Consider the following 17,583-nt stretch of genomic DNA (forward strand, 5'->3'; position numbering starts at 1 on the left):
CCTTCTACTCCTGTCAAGGGAGTAGAACTCCCTGGGACACTGGAGCCGCGCCCAACAGGGTCGCTGACTTGATGGCAGTGAGCTGGTTTGGGTTGGGTCCCTTTGGGCCAGGCCTCAGGTCTGACACTCCGCAGCAGTTCTGGGCGGCAATTAGCCAGAATTTTATAGGCGCCGCCGACAACCTGAGCCCAGAGAGGCTGGGTAACCTGCCCACAACAGCTGTCAAGTGACCTCGGGGTCTGAATCCAGGGCTCCCTGCACAAACTCTCTGAATCAGGCAGATTCACCAACCAGGGTGGACAACCAAGAAGTCGAAGAGCTGCCTGAGCATCAACTTGGACTTTAGCTTCTGACCAGCAGCCCTGGTGTCGCGGCAGGTTACACACTGAGCTGCTGACCCCACGGTCACCAGTTTGATTCTGACGGCCGCGCTGCAGGAGAAGGGCCAGGCAATCCCCTCCCATCAAGATCCCCAGCCTCTGAAACCCCAGGGAGCAGTCCCTACTCGCCCGTAGGGTTGGTAGGAGCCAGGATTGACTCAGTGACAGCTGGCTGGTTGGTTGTTTAGCTTCTGAAAGTTTCCAGCACATCATTCCCACGCCCATGTGGTCTCCTTCCACGTGTGCCTGCATGTCTGCGTAGTCGGCAGGTGGTGCAGCCCTGGGAAGAGGGGAGGTGGGGCTTGCAGACCCCAGAGGATCCCGGTTGGTAAAAACCCCTTCTTCCGATCATTCCCGTATGTGCAGCTGGGTGGACCCAAGGCCTTGTAGAGGGATGGATGGGCAGGAGATGAGACTCAAAGCCATGGGATGCATGTGTTAGAAAAGCAAGTGCTATTGAAGACCCTGGTCTGGATGGTGGAGCAGGCTCATCTCAGTGGGTGTCTAGCCCCGAGACAGATACTGGCATCAGGGTGTCTAAGAGTCTGCCCTTCGAGTTGTCACCAACACATGGAAATCCATGCTCCAGGACACAAAGGCAGCCCTGGTGGGGGGAATGGTTACAAGTTGGGGGGATACCTTCCAGGCCAGCCGTTTGAAACCACTAGCCACTTTACAGGAGAAAGACAATGCTTTCTACTCCCGTAAAGAGACAGTTCTACCCTGTCCTGTAGGGTCACTGTGGATCGGTAAAGACTCGATGGCAGTGGGTGGGTGTGTGTTGTGGATGACCCACGAAGGGGGTGAATTCCATCTCGGAACCCAGCGGCCATTTACTGGAGTTTTGGTAGTGGGCATGTCCGGGGGCTGCTCGGGATGAGATTTGTTTTCTTCTGAAGCTGCCCCTTTGGGAGACCATGCACAAGCAGCCTGGGGCAGCGTCCCTGGGGAGCCCCTGCCTGGGTGGCATTTGAAGGGATTCGCCAGCTGACTTCAGCCCCAGGCACTTCTCTTACTGGCCGGCTGGCTGTGGCGTTCACAGGTGCAGTGGCTGGGGCAGGGCAGCAGGGCACACAGCTCAGAGACCTGGGCCCCGACCTGCTGGGCACATTGCCTGGTCTCTGCTCTCCGGAGAGGCCTCCAGCCCACCTCTGCCCTCTCCACCTAGGCTCCCCCCTAGTGCTGGCCTCATGGAGCGGATCCAAGCCATCGCTCAGAACGTGTCCGACATCGCGGTGAAGGTGGACCAGATTCTGCGCCACAGCCTGCTCCTACACAGCAAGGGTGCGCATGGGGATGGGGAGGGGGGCTCCAAGCGTAGCCCTGCTCCTGCACACAACAGGAATGGGTAGGGGGCTCCCTGAGCCTGAACCCACTAGTCAGGATGCTGGGGTCCCCAAGCCCAAACCCTCTCCTGGGGGGGTCTGGGGTCTTCCTTCTGGAGATGGTGTGGGGGCGCTGTCAGCCCAGTCCCGCTCCTGTGCAGCAAAAGTGGGTGTATGGGGCACGGAGCTCTATCCAGTGCCCACCTTTCCCACTCTGTGCACACCCCACCCCCCAGGCCTGCACACTGGGAAGGTGGCCTGGGTGCAGCCCCGGGAAGGTGGCCGTCCCAGGGACTGGACACACCTGGCCTGGGCTCCTGCTCTCTCCAGCCCCAAGCTGCCCACCTGGCTCTCGGGTTCCACTTGAAGCTCTCTGTGGGCTGACTTGGGGCTCACTCCACCCTGACTTGTGCTGAGGACTGACGTCTTGACCACCCAGGGGAGGGTCCCAACTGTCCTCTCCGTCCCCTGCAGTGGAAGTAGTGGGCCAGGCTCCCAGTCCTTCCTCTGCCCCCCATATGATTTAGGGGTCCATCTGAGTGGAGCTTGCTGTCAAGGGCACCGCCCACAGCTGGTAAAGCCAGCTCCTCACTGGTTCTGAAGCCCTGAGGAGAGGAGGGGAGGGAATCCTGCCTGTGTGGTGTGGAAGATGGGGGCACCGGACAGGCAGGTTGTGTGAGGCTCAGAACCCCCTGCTGCTTCCTCCCCAGCTCAGATCTCCCCCTGGGACCCAGGTCCTCAAACCCTGCCCAGTCCCATTCAGCCTGAACCCTCTACTGGCACCTGAGACCATAGTCCTCAGACCTTGCCCAGCCCGACCCTTCACCTGCATCCCTGGAACCCAGGTCCTGCCCAGTCCCACCCAGCCTGGACCCCCTACTGGCACTTTGAGACACAGATTCTCAGGCCCTGCCCAGTTCCACTGACCCTGGACACCTTGCCTGCACTCCAGAACCCAGATCCTCAATACCTATCTAGTCCCACCACCCTCGATTCCCTGCCTGCACCCTGGACTTCAGCAAGCTGCCCTCTCCCACAGTGTCTGAAGGCCGGCAGGACCAGTGTGAGGCTCCTAGTGACCCCCAGTTCCCTGACTGCTCAGGGAAAGTGGAGGTGAGCCTGGGGCTGCGGGCAGTGGTGGGTGGGCAGGGAGGTGGGGCCAGGAGGAGTAGCCCCTCTGTTGGGCTCTGGCTCTGATCACCTTGAAGGGCTCTACCCTAGCAGGGACTTTACAGGGCCAGGCTTCGTGCCCTGCCCGGACCCTGGCCCTGGCACAGAGGGCAGAGCCCAGTTCCCTGGAAGTGCCCAGGCTGTCCAGATGGGTCGGTCAGCAGGTCTTATTGCTCACATGTATAGAGGTACCGCTGCCCCACCCTCTGGGTGGCCCAGACCCTCCCACTGCTTCATCTCTCCTGGGCATCCGCCCAGGCCCCCACCAGCTGCGGCCGGTCTGCAGGGGTCCCTCATGTGAGGATCCTGTGTGGAGTCTGCCCTGGCCTAGCCCCTGCCCCCTGAGGGACTGCTTCTAGCCTTGGCCTTGAGCTGAATCCTGGGTGATGGGGATTAGGACAGGAGGAGACCTAGCCAGGCCTCACAGTCCAAAGACCCCTGACTCTCTGTCCTCCAGACTCCGGAAGACGGCACCTGGTGGCCGTGGGGTCAACCCCAGCTCTTGGCAGTGCCTGGCTCCACCAGGTTCTCAGTGGCTGGCTTCTCAGGAGATGGCCAGGCCTTTCTTCCAAGGTGCCCGTGGATGGGCTTGAACCTGCAGCCTTAGCAGTGTTGTGCCTTCACTGCGCATCTCATTCCCTCAGGGACCCATCTTCTCTCCGAGACCCTGAGTGGTCAGCCCTGGGGGTGGGGGTGTTCAACCTCCCTGTCCCTCGCTGGTTCTACCTACTCTCTCTGCAGTGGATGCGGGCCCGCTGGACCTCCGACCCCTGCTACGCCTTCTTCGGGGTGGACGGTACCGAGTGCTCTTTCCTCGTCTACCTCAGCGAGGTCGAGTGGTTTTGCCCCCCGCTACCCTGGAGGAACCAGACGGCTGCCCAGACGGGCCCCAAGGCCCTCCCCAAAGTCCAGGTAGGGGGCACGGCGGTGGCTGGGCCAGGGTGGAATGGGAAGGGCCTTTGGCCTGGGCAAGACCAAGCAGTTTTCAGGTGGAGGCCAGGAGGCAGATCCCAGGCCTGTCCCTCAGACGGAGCCAGCCGACCTTGCCTGTCCCAATGTCTACAGGATGGGGGGTGCTGGAGGTGCCCCCCCTCAGGACAGAATCATAGCAGGATAGCTGCCCCATTGTCCTTTCTTTCTCCCAAGGGATTTCTCTGTGCCCTTACACCTCCCTGCGGTCTTATGTGAGCAGGGACAGGCGACGAAACCAAAGCTCAGAGAGGCCCCTTGTCAGAGCCGACAGTCGGAGGAACCAGGGCCCAGGTCCTGACCATGACCCTCAGGCCTACCGTGCTCCTCGGGTGCCCTGGGCTGTGTGCAGGGACCATCTCCCGGAGAAGCAGAGCTGGGCTGGGTGTCTGTGGCAGGAATGGCAGGGAGCCCCTGGACTTTGGAGTGGGTGTACCCCTTAGAAAGTGTGGGGGACAAGCCAGTTGCCAGGCAGATGACTGGGACTTGGGGTAGGTGTCACAGCAGAACTGAACCCCACAGGGCTCAGATCGTCAGGCCTTGCCTCCAAGGCGCCTCTGGGTGCACTCAGAGCTCTCCCCTCTGGCTCAGCGATTGAGCTGGCTGACCACACGCACCACGCAGAGGCCCGCTGTCTGGTGGGGAGGGTGCCCAGAGGCCTGGGGAGGTGGGGGCTGGGCAGCAACCCGCTGTGGATGTGGGCTCTCAGACCTGAGGCGCCGGACGCCTCCCCCAGGCAGCATTCCGCAGCAACCTGTCCCACCTTCTGGAGCTGGTGGGCCGCGGGAAGGAGTCTCTGATCTTCATGAAAAAGCGGACCAAGAGGCTCACTGCCCAGTGGGCCCTGGCCGCCCAGCGTCTGGAGCGGAAGCTGGGGGGCGCCCGCAGGGACCAGAAGCAGGTACTGCTGCCCGCCCCATCCGCTCAGGGCCTCCAGCTGCATGTGGGCGTGTGGGGCAACTGGAGGGAGGGGTGCGGCCCTTCCCGAGGTGGGGGCAGGGTGACGGCCCTCTGAGATCTGCAGAGGTCTGCTCCCATCAGCAGGAAGTCATGGCAGCTCCACGTGGCGGGAGTCCACGCAGCCCACTTTGGGAAGGCGCCCCGAGGTGCTCGTTCATCCACGCATGCTCCCGTTAGCTCATTCACACAAGACGTCTGACACGACTCTCACCTTCGGACCCTTTGCCTTGTGTCTGTTGGCGACTATCTGCCGCCTCGGCCCCTTGCTGAGCTCTGATGTCTGGGTACTGGGCTGCCGGCTGGACTGCAGGGGTCTCACTGCCAGCCTGGCCTGCCCCTCTGTGTCTCCCCCACCCCCAGATCCTCGTGCACATCGGCTTCCTGACGGAGGAGTCGGGGGACGTGTTCAGCCCGCGGGTGCTCAAGGGCGGGCCCCTGGGGGAGATGGTGCAGTGGGCAGACATCCTGGCCACACTCTATGTCCTGGGCCACAGCCTGCGTATCACCGTCTCCCTGAAGGAGCTGCAGAGGTGAGCCCCATGGTGGGGGGCATGACCCCAGGAGCCTGTGCACCCCCAGTCCTGGGCGGCTTCCGCATCTGCTCCTCGCAGCCACCCTTAGCCAGAGTAGACTCGCCCCATGCTCTTTGCAAATCTGCATCTTCAGGGAGGAGCCTGGTGGCAGAGTGGCTTACTCTGAACAAAATGCGAAGTTCAAGCCCCCCAGCTGCTCCTAGGGAGAAAGAGGAGGCTATCTGCCCCCGTAAAAGATTGACAGCCTTGGAAGCCCCATACGAGGCTGAGATGAGTCAAGATCGACTCTGTGGCTGTCAGGTTTTTGGTTTTGGTGTGTGTGTTGGTGGGGGGCAGGGGGGGCTGGAGGCAGGCTGATGGCTTAGTGGTTTCCCGGTGGTCAGCAGTTCGGATTCCCCAGTGGGTCAGTGGGTCAGCTTTATGGGCTGCACCATTCTCCCACAGAGCTCATCTTTCGGTTAGCAGCCAAGCACCACACTGCTATACTGCCACAGCTCTTACTGGGTTTCGATGAGTGGACATCAGCTCATGGGCAGTGTCCTCCTGCCCAACTCCTCCTCTGCACTGACACTTTTTTCCCATGGGGAGGCCCTGAGGAACCACCCAGCCACGTCACCGACCTATTCTCCAGCCCTGGGCCTGCGGCTTGCACACACATACACACACACCCAAGGCTGGGAAGACCCTGGGTTTGTACTCAGTAGTGACAATCACTGACGTGGAACTGAGCCCTGTCATGCATTCCGATGGCATAGTGGTTACATGCTGGGCTGCTAACAACAAGGTCAGCAGTTCAAAACCACCGGTCACTCCTGGGGAGAAAAAGAAGGCTTTCTACTCCCATAGAGTGACAGTCTCACACCCCCCTGGGGGCAGTTCTACCCTGTCCAACAGGGTCACTGTGAGTCAAAAAGGCCTGGAGGGCTGTGAGTTTGGGTTTGGGGCTCGGGGCATTCGGGGACCCCCTCCCTGCCTTCCCGGTGGGCTCCATGCTGCCTCCAGGCTGCTCATCTGAGGGTGGGCTCCAGCCTGGGCCCTTTCTGGGGACAAGAGACCAGTAACACTGGGAGGGGAATGGTGGTGATGGTGGGGGGGTAATGCCTGCCCCTTCCCCGTGCTTGGCTTTCCTGTGGGGCTGTTGGGGTGCAGGGCAGGTAACGGAGGCCCCCGAGTATTTGGCAGGAGGCTGGGGGAGATGGTGCATGTGGGATCTATCTGTAAGCACCTGGGTGCTGTCAAATGCATAGGGGGTTCTTTTCATTTAGCCACGCTTCTTTGACAAGGGCTCATACATGAAAAACAAACCAACCGAGTCCCTGGCCGGTGAACACAGTTAAGCAGGAGATTAAACAAAGGTTGTCGGTTCGGCACACACCTGTGCCCTCCCGCACCCCATCCGGGGATGCCTTGGAAGAGAGGTCTGGAGATCCCCACCATCAACTCCTGCGGGGCAGTGCTGGAACACCCAGGGCAGCCTCGCAGTCGAACTGGCTCCGCAGCGGCTGATTTGGGTGTGGTGTTTTTTTTTGGCTTATGTCACGTGAGGTGGCCACGATTCAGAAGTGGTGGCTGGTTTGTTTTTTGGTTTTGAGAACCAGGTGGACTGCAGGACCCCTCCCTCCACCCCCATTTCCCGCCACCCCACAGAGGAAGCCGGCAACTCCAGTTTTGTCTTTTCAGTCCATATTCATGGATCCGTGCGCAGTTCAGGGAGAAGTCTGTTTGGGTTTTGCGTTTTAGGTAAATGGTTTCCTGGTGTTCTGAAGTCACCAGGAAGAGGGGGCTTTCTGCTCCTGCCAAGGGCCACCACCTTGGAAACCCACAGGGGCAGCTCCACCCTGGCGTGTTGGTCGCTGAGTAGACGTTGGCCGATGGTGGCGTTTGTGGTACCTGTGTGCCTGCTGCACCAGGAAAACACGGCCCACCCACCCTGCCAGCCTCTCGGTACCTTCCCCAACCTCTGTTGTTTTCTGCTCTTTCTGAACTTTGCTCAGGAGCCCTGCTGGTTTAGTGCTTATACATTGGGCTGCTAACTGCAAAGCCAGCAGTTTGAAACCACCAGCCGCCCCTTGGGAGGAAGACTGGGCTTTCTACTCCCATAAAGCTACAGTCTTGGAAACTCCCAGGGGCAGTTCCACTCTGCTCTGTCGGTGACTGTGGGTCGGCATCGGCCTGACAGCAGTAGGTTTTGGTGTTTTCTTCCCAAGCCATAACTTTATTGATAGAAACAGTACAAAGTTCAAACCAAACTGTAGTTACGCTTTTGAAACACCAAAAGAAAAAAAAGAGCAGGGGGAGTGTCCTTTGTTTTCAGATGGTTACATTGTTAATTCCATAATAGCACTTACAATAACATTACTATGTTTTTCAAGGCCCGGACTGCTTTTGCTCTTGATACATTTGCTTGGGACATGACCAATTCTCCGTCCTTAACTTCCACACCTGTTTCATCAACCTCTTCACTCTCCTCTTGTACAGTTGGAGTTTGTGTGTTTTCTTGAATGTTCGAGACAGCCTCACCTTGAACTCTGAACTTCTCAGCAGCTGCTAGTTGTGTTTGCTGAGATAAACCCTCGATCTTGGCTCCCCCAAAACCATGTAAGTCTCCGAAGCAGGGCTCTTGGAGACATCTGGCTTTGTGATGGCAAAGAAGATGTTCTTAGATTTCCGGATAGTGACCCTAGTAACTCCTGTGCCTCCCTGGAGACCCAGTTTGGACACAGCCTGCGTGCCTTCTTTCCACTCTGACTCTGCTTTGCTTTACCGACTGGCTCCTCCTCGATTTCAGCTGCCGCTGCCAACTGAGCTTGCTGTGTGGTTGCCTGTGTGGAATCCTGCTCCTCGAGCTCTGGTATGGACGCATCACCGTCAGATTCTGTTCCAGATCCTGTCTCAGCCTGGGGCTGTGGCAACTCCTGCTCAGTGGCAGGGGCGGTCTCTGTGGCTTCCCCGGGCATTTCGCACAGGGGACGCGGAGCCAAGACGGTGGCGGAAAGAGAGCCCCGCAGTAGGTTTTGTGGGTTTAAAATGACTTCGTGAGTGAGGCAGGATCTCACTGTGGTTTGGCTTGGCGTCTCCCCGATGGCTAGTGACGGAGAGCAGTGCTTCATCTGCTTGCTGGCCACCTGGATGTCCTCTCGGGCAAACTGCTCGTGTCCTCTGTCCACGTTTTAGCTGGGCTACTCATCTCTTCCTTGTTGAGGTATTGCAGTCTTCGGTAGAGTTAGAGATTGGCCCTCTAGGGCCTTCTTGGACATGTCCCATGGAGCATCATGTAAGACGCGTCTGGGCACGGGCTCAGGTCTGTCCATAGGTCTTCTACTCTGCGGATCGGTGCCGTTGAGTCTGTTCCAACCGTAGCAACCCCGTGGACAACAGGACGGGGGACACTGCCCGGTCCTACACCATCCCCACAGGTGTTGCTACCCCTGAGTCCATGGCCACAGCCGCTGTCAGTCTGCCTTGCCGCCGAGGGCCTGCCTCTCTGTCACGGACCCTCCACTTGAACAAGCAGGATGCTCTGCTCCGGGGACTGGTCCCTCCTGATGAGGGACTGAGTCTCACCATTCACATTTCTAAAGAGCCTTCTGGCTGGCACTACTTGCAAGACAAGTTCATTCATCCTTCTGCCAGTCCGTGGTTGGTGTCATCTTCTTCACCAGTACCTCATTCCAGGACACTCCTTCTGGGTCTTCCTTATTCACCATCGAGCTTTCGTGGGGGTCTGAGCATGCGGTGTGAAGATCCAGCCTGGCAGCATGATGCCAAACTGTGTTCTAAAGTTGTCGAACCATTTCACGTACCTACCAGGGCACTGAGTGGAAAGGGCCCTGGCAGCGCCGTGAGGCACATGTCGGGCTGCTAACCACAAGGTCTGCAGTTTGAAACCACCGGTCACTCTGTGGGAGAAAGATGAGACTTTCTGCGCTTGTGAAGAGTGACCGTCTTGGAAACCCCCAGGGGCAGTTCTAGCCTGTCCTAGAGGGTGGCTGTGAGTGGGCGCAGACTCGACGGCAGTGGGTTCAGGGGTGATCACTGTGAGTTCCCGTCGGGTAACATGCTCACCACGCCACACAGTGACATCCCCCTTCTTCCTGAGCCTCTGCCTGGATGGTGCAAAGGGTTTGACCCCCCAGCTGCTGACCAAAGGTTAAAGGTTTAAGTCCACCCAGAAGTGCCTCAAAAGAGAGGTCTGGTGATACACTTCCGAAAACCCAGCCCCTCGCACACATGGGGGTGGGGTGGGGGTCCGCTGTGAGTGGGCATGGACTGGGCAGCGAGCGCGTGGCACTGTGTTGACATAGCAGCACCGTCCTGGGCTTCTCTTGCATTCCCCTGATAACTATTGAGGTTGTATCATCCGATCAGATGTCTATCTAATCTTTTTCCTCTTCAAGAAGTGCTGTCTTGTCCTTGACCCATTTTCTGTTGGTCGAAATGTTTTCGTTTTTTTCTTACTGAGTTGATGCATCCTAGACTTGTATACATTTAAAGAGTCTCCTGTTTGTGGCTTTTTTTTTTTTTAAGTACGGTGATGGCGATTTTGATGGACATCGAAATTACGCATCTTTTCCTTTCTGGTTAGGGAGGTGCTGTGGGCGGATGTCTGGCTCTTCTGCGATTGGTTTGGATGAGAGGCGTCTAACCGCAGTGTGTGCACGCGGATTGACTTTTCCCCATCAGCTCCATTACCTTATCCCCAGGTGGTTCTCAAGCCAAGGCGTGACGCACCTTGTGTGCCCAGAAGTCTCTTTCCCATCAGCCTTTTTCTTCCTGGTCCACGATGCTGACCCTCCAGAGCAGGAGTGTCGGAGAGATGGGGCCCGAGACAGTAACCACCTCAGGTCACCGGGACCCGGGGTCCAAGCAGTCCCTTGACCTCTGCAGTTCTCTGGTCTCACTCAGAGTCAGACAGTGCACTGGAGCGATGTGGGGATTTGGACAGAGCATGTGCAGAGCCCTTCACAATGAATCAGGACTACATTTCCCAGACTCCTTTGCTACCCCCACTGGAAGCTCCCGAGAAGATAACCTGGTGTGCAAGTGAAGCTTTAAAAAAACCGATGTGCATTTGGGAACGGGAAGAGGGGCATGGGGCACGAAACAGTGAGTCCAGTCATGGTGGCTGATGACGTTTTCTTCCTAGAAGCTTCTAAATAAAATCCTCTTGCAACACCCTAGGTCTTCCGAAAGTAAATCTCTCTCCTGGTAAAACAAGACCCTAATTCCCGTAACACCAAACCTCCCCCCACCCCCCCCTTAAACTCATTGCCACCAAGTCTATGCCAACTCATTGTAGGGCAGAGTAGAACTGCCCCTGTGAGCTTTCAAGATCTTTGCAGGGGCAGAAAGCCCCTGTCTTTATCCTGGGGAGCAGATGGTGATTTTGAGCTACATGTAACTCCTGGGCCCATAGGGCTCCTTCTGGTAACACAGAGTCACTGTAATTCAGGCCGCCCTGCTGGGACCACTTGTCCCCATGGCTCACTGTGATGGTGAGCTGCCAATGAGTTAGCATGAGGATCCAGAGCGCTTTCATTAGCTGATACTGGAACAAATGACCAGGCCTCTCTTCCCGCACCCTCTGAGAATCATGACTCCCTTTACTGTTTCTGAAGGGTTCATCTATCTTGGATTTCATGCACTGAACGATCTTATACAAATGAATACACAGGTCTAACAAGATCAATGAGGTAAAACTAGGACCATGATAGTAAGAGGAGGAAGCATTAAAGAACTAGATTCTCAGTCTTCCTCATGCCGCGACCCCTCATGTGGTGGTGACCCCCAACCATAACATTCTTTTCATTGCTACTTCATCACTGTCATTTTGCTACTGTTATGAATTGGGTGACCCCTGTGAAAGGGTCGTTCAACCCCCAAAGGGTTAGTGACCCACAGGTTGAGAACCGTTGATCTAGCAACTCTGCCAAAATTTGTTTCATATCACAATACCAGCAAGCCTCTATGGGCAGACTGGTGGTGGCCACACATGCAGTTCCCTGACTGGGAATTAAACCTGAGCCTCCCACATGGAAGGCAAGACATCTACCACTGAGCCAACACTGTGAGCCCAGACATTCACACCAAGGGCCGTCTCCTCTCTCTCCAGCTTCTCCCCAAGTCCCTGACAGCCACCTTCCTTCCCCTGAGGCCACTCCTGTGGGCTGGAGCTGAATCTGCGCCAGTGCAGCCAAGGATGGGCTTACCCCATGTAGGTAACTCTGACAAGCCTGGCCCGAGGGAGAAATGCCAGGATATGTGGGAAGCCCCCTGCTGCCCTCTCTCATTACAGACACAAACACACTCTCACACCCCGTATGCACACCCTCCCATGCAAGCACCCAGGCGCTGTGCGCATGTGTGTACACACACATACACACAAGATGCACATGTATGCATGCAGACCTACACGCTCACCGCTGTGCCTGCATGTACACACAGGCACATGCACAGGCACCCCCACCCACACACACATAGAGCATCAGTATCTTTGTATCAACCTTTCCCGTCCTGCCTGGCCATTGTCACTGTTCTGTAGGCGGAGTGCAGGGCACTGTCCTGTTGGGTGGTTCTTTGGCTGCTTATAACTGGATCTTCTCTTGCGCCTACATGTTGTCGGGGTCTCGGATGAGGGCCGCCTCCCTGTGCTCTGACCTCATGCATGTAACTGATGACACCTGATATCCCCCAAAGCAGAGGCTCCAGGGAGCCCCGATGTGCAGTATGCGACCAGGGCTGGCGAGCCCAGGGCTGTGCTGAGGTGGCTCCGGCCGTGATCCCCACAGGACGGATGTGTGAGCGCTGATCTTGTCAGCCAGGCCAGGACTGTGTCAACAGCTCGCCGCCTCGGGAACTCACCTTAGGAAGGGAGTTTTCATATCTGTTACCAGCTACAACAGAAAAACAACCAGACTAAAAGCCTAAACACAAAGCCACCTTCCCCAGGAGACAGGATACTGCCTTGTCTGTGCCCAGTTGGGGTACGCTTAGGGCGGGGTATCGGAGCCTGGCAATGGCAGTCCTACCCGAGGGGCCTGAAGAACAGTCCGCTCCTCCTTTCTGATTTAGCTGGTCTGGAGGGGGGCTCGTGGATATCTTGATAGCCGCTCTCAGGGAGAAAGGTGGAGCTTTCTACTCCTGTAAAGAGTTACAGTCTTGGAAACCCACTGGGGGCGATTCTACTCTGTCCTTTAGGATCATTATCATCCGGAATCCGTGTGTGTGTGTGTGTGTGTGTGTGTGTGTGTGTGTGTGTGTGTGTTTGGGGGGGCCCAGTGTCACTTGCTGAAAGTGGTCCAGGGGCTATCCTGAGCAGCCAGGCTTGAGGCCAAGGCCTTTCTCAGCAGCCACTCCACCCCCACCCCACCCCCAGACACCCTCAGTGTGGGAAGAGGGGTTAGCCATGGGCTGGGATGGTCCTGGGGGTGGGGGTTCTAAGGACCTGTCCTAGCTAGAAGGTTGGAGTGAGAATTTCAGGGGGCCTACCTGTGCACACCTGACAGCCCTGGGTGCAGGAGAGGGCAGAGCCTTGGGGGTGGGGGCAGAGTGTTAGGGATGGGAACCTAGTCTTACACAGAAGGAGGGAGCCTTAAGAGTGACCTAGAAGTGGGGAGCCCTGAAAAGGCAAGGTGTGCTACTGTAAAGAGTCTGGGAAACCCACGGGAAACCCACACGACCAGTCCTATAGGGCTGCCATGAGTCGGAACAGACGGCGTGGCAGGGAGTTTGTTTTTTGTTTTGTCTTGGTGGTGGTGTAAACAAGTAAGTCAGGGCTTACTCTGTGGGCTGCTCAGTTGGAAGTCTGCAGATCCACACTACCAGCCTGGTGGAGGCAGTTAGATGAGACTCTCTGTACCTGTAAGGGTTTAGTCTCCGAAATCCACAGGCACCGTTCTCTGTCCTGTAGAGGGGTCGCTATGAGTCAGAATTGACTGGGCAGCAGTGAGTTTCTGTGCTGGGGGAACTGAGCATTAGGGATAAAGGTGGAGCCTTGGGGGCAGGGCTGAGCACCGGAGCTGGAGGGTTGTGGGGGCCCAGCGTTAAGGGTGTTGGCCAGTTGGGTATCGGGCAGAGGGCGGAGTGGGCATGCCCACCCGCAGCGGTGGTCCAAGGCAGTTGGAGATGGTGACCGTGTTGAAGAAGGTGGCTGAGTCCGGCTAGGACTTACCTCTGCGCCCTAATATCGCGGCAGATTCGTAGGGCCATCGTGGGGGCTCGCCTGGAGCGCAGGTCTCCCACCAGCCAGCCAGTCGGTGCGGGCACTCACCTCAGATGCTTGCGCCCAAGTCCCGGCCGCGGCCGCGGAGTTCGCAGCGAGGCTAAGCGCAGGAGCCGCCCGCTCCCAGCTCTTTTCCTGGGGTTTTAATTAAGCGGCTCGCTGGAGCGCTGTGCCAGGCAACGCCGGGGAAACCCACATCTGCTTTGTGATGCCAACGTGTCCCTGGGACCAGAGAGGTGGCGGGGCACCATGCATTCAGTGCTGGGCTCTCCACCCGGGAGAAGGGTGGACCCGATACACGGACCCACCGGGCCCAGCCTCCAACCCACCCCCTGCAGCCTGGGTTGGGGGCGGGGCGCCTCCCAGTCAGGCCTCTCCTGCAGCTGAGAAGGCTTGGGACCCATCCATCCATCTTATTTGCATAGTTTCTAGCCTGAGAAGAATGGACCGGCTCTCTCCCTCCGCCTAGCAGTGAAATTGGGTTTAGTAGGAAATTAGTTGACTTAACTAGCAAATGATGAAAGCCTGGAAGGAGAATGTTTAAATAAGGACGGCGAGAAGGGAGACGTCTTGGCTCTTAAGCAGGCGGCTGGAATGGAAATCCGTTCCCTAGGCTGGGAGTGTTTGCTCCAGAGAAACGCAGCAGAGCGCCCCGAGAATGTGGGGGGAAGGCCGGAAGCTCATCTTGTTCTTGCTCAGCCCAGTAAAACCCTGCAACTTAGGGCCTCTGGGGCACAGCCAGACCAACCTGTGGATGACTTCAAATAGTTTATTGTTAAATTGGCATACGATTCACATATCATACCATTCAATAGTTCAAGCTGATTAAGAAGAGTTGTGCAGTTTTTAGAACAATTTCTTCCTTCTCTCAGTTATCATTGTTAGCTCCGCATTTTCCCCCAACCTCCCCTGCCATGCCCTCGGGGAATTACTAATCCTGTTACTGCCTCTACAGATTTACCTATCCCGGATTTCATAGACAGAAAAATAGACAAAACAATCTAGAAACAACAAAAACAAAATCTCAGTGGAAGAAAGAAAAGATTAAAAACTGGGACAAGTTTTAAATGGGTCCAAATGGATCTGCCTTAAGTGGCTTTGCAATGCTCTGCCTGGTAGCAGGGCTGTCCCTTATTAAGGGTCAGAGGGGGTTCACCAGAGGCTTAATCCACGCGGGGACCCCCTTCAGATGGACCTTAGACTTTCATTGCCAACCATAGCTTTCTGTAAACCAGGTTTCAGAATTTAAGCTCTGAGACTGTCTCCTCCTCTGGACTGGGATTTTATTGTTTACAATCCTTGGATCACCCAGGCTGGTATGATTCTTCCATGGGACCTTGGTTGACATCGGTTCTTAGGTGGTACAGTTAGTGTGCTTCCTGCTCACTGAAAGGTGTGAGGTTGGGGCTCACCCAGGGGCACCACAGAGGAAAAGCCCGAGAGTCCACGGCGGAACAAACCAACCAGCCAGCCCTTGAAAAACCCTTGACCCACATGGGTCCTGCCGGGCGTGGGAGTCAACTTGGCAGTGACTGATTTTAAGTAACAGAAAATGGATCATTTTATACTTATGAACTTTCAAAGTTGAAATTCAGGGGGTGGGGGTGGGGGGCTCTGCTCTCTTTGCTAACTCTAGGAGAAGGACTGTATTAGTCCAGGTTGACTAGAGAGACAAATCCAGAGACACTCCTATGTGTATAAGAAAGAACTTTATATCAAAGAGCAATTGAATATTGAGAAAACATCCCAGCCCAGTCCAGATCAAGTCCATAAGCCCATTATTAGGCCATATGTCCAATACCTATCTATAAATTCCTCTTCAGACTCACACAACACATGCAATGATGCTGAATGCAGGAAGTTCACAGGCCAGTGGGTGGAAAGTCTTGTGGATCCAGTGGTGGTGGAAGCATCTCAGCGCTGGCGTGGGTCCTCCAGCTCCAGGGTTCTGGCTCCATCACTGTAGCTCCATGTGGCTTTTCAACAGGAATATCTCACAGCAGAGTGAGTGTGTGTCCTGCCTCCAGCGAACTACCTATCTCCTTAGCACCTCCAAATGAGGCCATCAAGCTGTGACCTGATTGACAGGCTAAACTCCACCCCTTCACTCTTAATAGTCTCATGTTGACAACAGATTATGTTGTCACTACCACAAGGACCTTCTTTGTCTCATTAGTTCTGGGGGGGTCCCTTGGGTGCTTGTAGAGGGATCTCCAGGTGAGTTCATTACCAGCACAGATCACCCAGTAAGGAAGGCAAGCATGGCCTAGGCCTATCCTTACCTCACTCACTGGGTGCTCTGTCCCTGTGGGGGACTACTTCTGAAAAGAAACCTTGATTCTGTAGGGAGGGGGCGTTGGATGAGAGACAGCTGCCAGCCAGACCTGAAAGCAGAATTTCTGATGTGGTGAAAACACGTGAAATTGTTCACAACTGGTTAGTGAGTAAGCACAAGTACATCCGTGCTTACCATGCTTATTAGGTAGTCTGGCCCTGATCTTCACCCTGTGGTGGTTCCTGTGTCTGCTTTTCTCTCTCTCTATTTTGAAAACCTTTTATTGTGAGTTGTGTGAAGGTTGACGGAGTAACACCAGCATTGCATTCAACAATTCGCGCACATTTTGTTTCAACTCGTCCTCTGCAATCCTCTCAATGTACTGTCTTGTATCCGGCGTCCTGCTGGTGTGTCCGGTTGCCAGTCCCTCTCCTTTCCTCATCTTCTGAGCTCGGTCCTTCCTTAGGTAAATGCTGTGGAATATCAACGCTTGACGATTCTAGCACAGGATGGGTCCAGTTTCAGACCAGAAGGGGGACTAAGGGCCATCATCTTGGGGGTTTTTACCAAGCTCTATCCAACCAACGGGCCTGGTCTCTCTTAGGATTTTGAGTTCTGTTCTAGATTTTTCTCACACCTTATCGGGGACCTTCTGGCCGGATCCTTTTCAGAGAGTTGGCAGTGGTGGCTGGGCACCATCTAGTTCCTCTGCTCTCCACGTGGTGGGGACTGATGTCTGGGTGATCCCTTAGTCCATGATTTCCACATGTCTTTTGATTGTCTTCATTCCTATTTTCTTCACAGGGGGAGAGGCCAGGGGCTGCACTTCAGAGGGCCACTCTTGAGTTTTGAAGACCCTGGTCGCGCTACTTACCAAAGTAAAACGAGCATAGAACATTGTCTCTGTCGATTGTGTTATGCCAATTGACTTGTTGTCCCTCGAGACGATGTCCTGAGCCCCTAGCCCATCGACTCCCTCCCTCAAATGTTGGGGCTGAGAAATTTTCACAACTTTGTACGCGCCACCACCTTCATGGCTATCTGTGCGGCAGGACAAACACCCAAGAACAAATATCTTCTGTGAAACCTTCACAGAGTCATGGGGTACCCCACTCGTCCTCCCACACCTGTCTAGCCTGGGCATCCATCTAGCCACACATCTCCTCTAGGACCATAATGCAGGTCCTTCTCCTCTGTCCGGCGTCTCTCGGGCGAGGCCCACCTCCCTCTGCTCTGATGTCAGCAATGTAACTCCTAACACTCGAAAAGAAAAATCTCTGTTTCTTCCAGCAAGGCCGTACTCACAGGGACTTCCCACTCCATACGTAGCTCGTCATTTGTGACTGGTTTCTCAGACACCGATTACCGGGATTTTCTTCCGAGGTGCCTTCGGGCGGCCTCGTACTTGCAACCTGTCAGCGAGCAGCTGAGCGTGCTCCCAGCTTGTGTGGAGGGGGCAGTGCTTTCGGTGGCATCTTCTGCTCTGTGTGTGTGTGTGTGTGTGTGTGTGTGTGTGTATGGGGGTTTGGGTCAGGAGAGGAGGAACAGGGCTCGGGGAATGAGAGCCCCTATGCCGTCAGCCAGGAGGTGGGCTTAAATGGTGGGACCTCCTGGGCACCTTTGGCCAAAGGTTGCCGTGCCTCAGGCGTGTTCTCATCCGTGTTCTGATCCGTGTCACTGCTGCAAACAGCCACTTCGTGGGAAATGGCCCATAAAAGGGATCTTAAACTGCAAGAGGTGAAACCGCAGC

At 55.9% G+C, this 17,583-nt stretch overlaps 1 protein-coding gene and 1 pseudogene across 1 annotated transcript in view; one reads left to right on the forward strand and one right to left on the reverse strand.

Annotated features, from left to right (window-relative positions):
• MGAT5B (alpha-1,6-mannosylglycoprotein 6-beta-N-acetylglucosaminyltransferase B) overlaps positions 1–17,583 on the forward strand; it is a 97,522-nt gene that overhangs the window by 56,513 nt on the left and 23,426 nt on the right. The window contains exons 4-8 of the mRNA XM_045299511.1: positions 1,549–1,664; positions 2,745–2,818; positions 3,617–3,787; positions 4,581–4,745; positions 5,165–5,334. Of these exons, the coding sequence (XP_045155446.1) occupies positions 1,549–1,664; positions 2,745–2,818; positions 3,617–3,787; positions 4,581–4,745; positions 5,165–5,334 (696 nt within the window). The remainder of the gene's footprint in view (positions 1–1,548; positions 1,665–2,744; positions 2,819–3,616; positions 3,788–4,580; positions 4,746–5,164; positions 5,335–17,583) is intronic.
• On the reverse strand, positions 7,656–8,307 carry LOC115872851 (annotated as a pseudogene).

This window comes from Echinops telfairi, unplaced genomic scaffold, assembly GCF_000313985.2.
Source record: "Echinops telfairi isolate 266 unplaced genomic scaffold, ASM31398v2 ScPeMD7_7458;HRSCAF=8496, whole genome shotgun sequence".
Taxonomy (NCBI): domain Eukaryota; kingdom Metazoa; phylum Chordata; class Mammalia; order Afrosoricida; family Tenrecidae; genus Echinops; species Echinops telfairi.